The 3567-nt window shown below is 49.4% G+C and overlaps 1 protein-coding gene across 1 annotated transcript; it reads right to left on the reverse strand.

The window, feature by feature from the left end:
* Positions 1 to 469: 469 nt before the first annotated feature.
* Positions 470 to 3244, reverse strand: LOC123168416 (protein STRICTOSIDINE SYNTHASE-LIKE 10). Its single transcript, XM_044586293.1, has 3 exons — positions 2943 to 3244; positions 2523 to 2795; positions 470 to 1633 (listed from the first exon to the last, which is right to left on the reverse strand). The coding sequence occupies exons 1-3, from the start codon at positions 3242 to 3244 to the stop codon at positions 1123 to 1125; spliced, it is 1086 nt and encodes a 361-aa protein (XP_044442228.1). The 3' UTR covers positions 470 to 1122.
* Between the last annotated feature and the right edge of the window lie 323 nt (positions 3245 to 3567).

Here is a 3567-nt window from a genome sequence, read left to right on the forward strand (position 1 = left end):
AGAAAGCAAAGGGAAAAGATAAGGAAGCCGCTACAGAGGTCAATTTCATGAAAGAACAGATTGGTGCTTTTCGACAAGCACAAGCTGATGCTAAGTTGCAAAATGAAGAGATGATGGAATTGCAGAGTCGACTATCTGCTCAGAAGGTAGAAGCTAGTCAACTTGCATATGAGGCTGCAAAGGAGAGGGCAGTGGCTAAGCTTGCAGAGGAAAGAACTAAATTGTTTGACAAGTTCACGGAGATGTTGAATGCTGATACTACAAAGCCATGGGCAAAGGAGATGCATATGAAGGCTGTCACCAGATTGGGGGGGGGGCGGGGGGGGGGGGGGGGTCAACTCTTTATGGAGGAATAGAAGGTATGTAGTTCACTTTCTTTGGCTCCCTTTGTTTGTCTCCCTTCACTATACACACATGAATATTTGCTTTCTTGTAGTTAAGTTCATAGGAATAGCTTCTGTGAGTTGGTACTTTCGGGTCGATCAACTCCATACATGGCTGAAATAAATTAGTTGGGTCAATTTAACAAGCAAATAAAACACGTTATTCTTATTATGTTGCCTTTGAGCATCATTTTCCTCTGTTCTCCACCTTTGAGTATGATATGCCCTGCCTGCTTGTTTTTATAGTCTAAACCCGTGTCTTCCTTCTTATGTAGATGTTCTAAAGATATGTGCAACAAAAGAGGGCTTCATGTGCAATGAAGCATTGAAGATGTGAGACAGTCTTTATGAGTGTTTACAAATCTCCCCTTTATGAGTATTTGGAAACCTTAAGATTATTTTGTTACTCTGAAGTTTTTTAGTGTCATGGACAAGACATACTTGCTACTGTTTGGATATCAAGATTGCCGTTTTTGTATGGAAATCAAGTTTTTCGATAACTTTCAATATGCATGCTTGTTGATATCGTTGATTCAAATGGTTGATGGTATTGTTTAAATATAGTGAAGGTTTCATGTGTTGGAAAGTATGTGAGAGAGAAAAAGTAAGATGATGACATCACATAAAGTAGCTTTCATTGGGTGATTATGGCACACACGAGTAGCTTCATTGAAATTTATCTATGTGGATGACCGGGGCAGAACTAAAGTGCGGCCTTCATTGTACATGCGCTTATGCATTAGAGAGGTGCAAGCTTCAAGAGGCCGATGTAGGGCGTGTCGATGGAGCCGATCCACAGAGACCCGTTCCGCTCCACCACCTCGCTAACCGTGGCGTCACCGTACCCACGCAACGCCACAGCCACCGTGCCGTTCTTGGCGTCTCGGGTGACGTCGACCCTGACGGCGCTCATGGAGTTGGCTGTGGTCCCGTTCTCTTCCCACTGCTTGTCTCGGTTAAATCCCACCCAGTACCCGCGCCGGTCGCCTCCGTCGGGCCGCACGTTGTCTGGGTACCCCGGCAGCTCAACAAGCACCTCAGTCTCCCCTGCCATGGGTCCGTGCAGCCAGTGTCGGAGAAGCCTGCATGGCGACGTCTCGGCGACGATGAGGTGTGTACGGTCGGCGCTGATGGCCACGCCGTTGGGGAAGGCCAGGCCGGACCTGAGCACGGTGATGTCACCCGTCCGTGGGTCGTACCTCATGAGCCGCCCCGTCGCGTCGCCGCTCAGCACCACCAGCAGATACTCACTGTAGACACAACCATATGATTAGTAGCGCAGTACTTCCTCCGGAGGGAAATATAATTAGCCATCTTCTCGCTCTTCCCGTCAGGGTTTTAATCTGGCTGAGTAGGTTGGTAGTAGTCGTAGAGTAGTACTAACAGCAGGAGTACTTAAGATGATGGTGCTGCTGCTGCTGTCTGGTGGCTGGTGTTGTGAGCTTAGTCAGATGAGGCTGACGGGTGGTATTCAAGAGACGGTGCTCGTCAGCTGTTTTTGAGGGATAGCAATGAGGTTACACACGTCATCTCGAGCACATTACATTTCGACCTTCGCTGAGCAACCCTTGGTGCTCGGCATATTTTTTTTTCTTGGATCACGGTTAGGTGAAACGGACCAAGTTTTTTGTTGAAATCTAGGGTGGGCCTTGGGCCCATCTAACAATTTCAGAAAATCTACAAAGGCCCATATAGGTTTATATAGCAATGAGTGTGGTGGAAAGTTTAGTCTCATATTGCTACTTGAAAACGAGTTGGACCTTCTTATAAGGGATTCACTTTCACATTCTATTGGAGTTTGAAAGGAGAAGTGGTTCCCGCGCGCTCCTCCTCCGGTGCACCCATTCCGAGGGGGAGGGGCGCTCCGCTACATCCGCATTGTCTTCATTGTCACCATGTCCACTACCAACGAAGCCGACCGGGCTTTTTAGCCATGCTAGTAATTTATTTCTGGATTAGGTTGATCTAAATATTGCTAATATATTCAACATTTTTAGTTGCACTTAAGCGGCGGTTGTCACACTTGTTTTGCATGGAATCGTCCGTGACATCGTACAAGAACAGAGTATATAGAGTTTATTTCTCAATCGATTGAGAAATACCAATCGCAGACCGTAACATATTTCGGTACGTACGTACCTCCGTTGGTAGATGGTGCTGCTGTCCGTGAAGTAGACGTCCCCGGTCTCCTGGTCGATGTCCACCCCGTTGAGGAACTTGAAGGGCACGCCGCCGGCCTCCGTGGCAACCACCTCTGCCAGCCCGCCGCCTCGCCCCACTCTCATCAGCCCCAGGTACGCGTCGGCGATGTACATGTCACCGGACGCACGGTGGAATTGCAGGCCCAGCGGCCGCCCGCACGAGCCATCGGGCTCCACCAGCTTCTTCTTCGCTGCGCACTCCACCACGGTCCTGCAGGCTCCCAAAACCATTGCGGTACCGTACGCGTTCAGTTAGCTCACGTCACGGCCATACTGTGGCAAGAAGTTTGTGCATCCATGCATGGTCTTCTTCGTGCCAAAAAAGGAAGTTTGTGCAGTGGATTGATCGATCGCTCACCTATGCTTGTAATTGTGGGCGAACTCGGTCCAGCCGAGGTGGCGGCGATTGCCCTTCCACTGGAGGATGCGGCCATTGGAAACCCCGGTGTACGGGCCACCGCCACGGTGGTCAAAAGCGAGGCTCTCAGGGCCGAACGCCGGCCGGCCCAACCGTACCAGCTTGACCCTCGTGCCGGCGTAGATGGACCTCATCTCCTTGGTGGCGGCCGGCATTGGAATCGGCCATATGAGAAAGGCGAGGGAGAGGAAGGACGTGAGGAAGATGGCAGAACGACATTGCCTGGCCTCCTCCATATCCATCAATTTGAGAAGCAGCGGCGCAGGCGACATATGTGGTTTTATAAAGCGGCCACTGCAATATACCTCACCAGCATATATCCCTTCAAGTCACGTCGAAATCACCTGCCATTCGATCCGTATTATATTAATTCATGTTTGTATTCAAACCTGGCTCTATCACTCGTACCGATTCTTGTCTCCTAGTAACTCTCAACTGCAAGCTCCCTAACCGTGCCGACGTTTATGCACACGATTTACTTTGCTTTAGCCTGGTAGTGCGTACGGTTTGTATTACAGTATATCTGCATCAACGGAAGTTCAAACATACGTGGTGCAAAAAGCAA

This window comes from Triticum aestivum, chromosome 7D (assembly GCF_018294505.1).
Source record: "Triticum aestivum cultivar Chinese Spring chromosome 7D, IWGSC CS RefSeq v2.1, whole genome shotgun sequence".
In the NCBI taxonomy this organism is placed as follows: Eukaryota; Viridiplantae; Streptophyta; class Magnoliopsida; order Poales; family Poaceae; genus Triticum; species Triticum aestivum.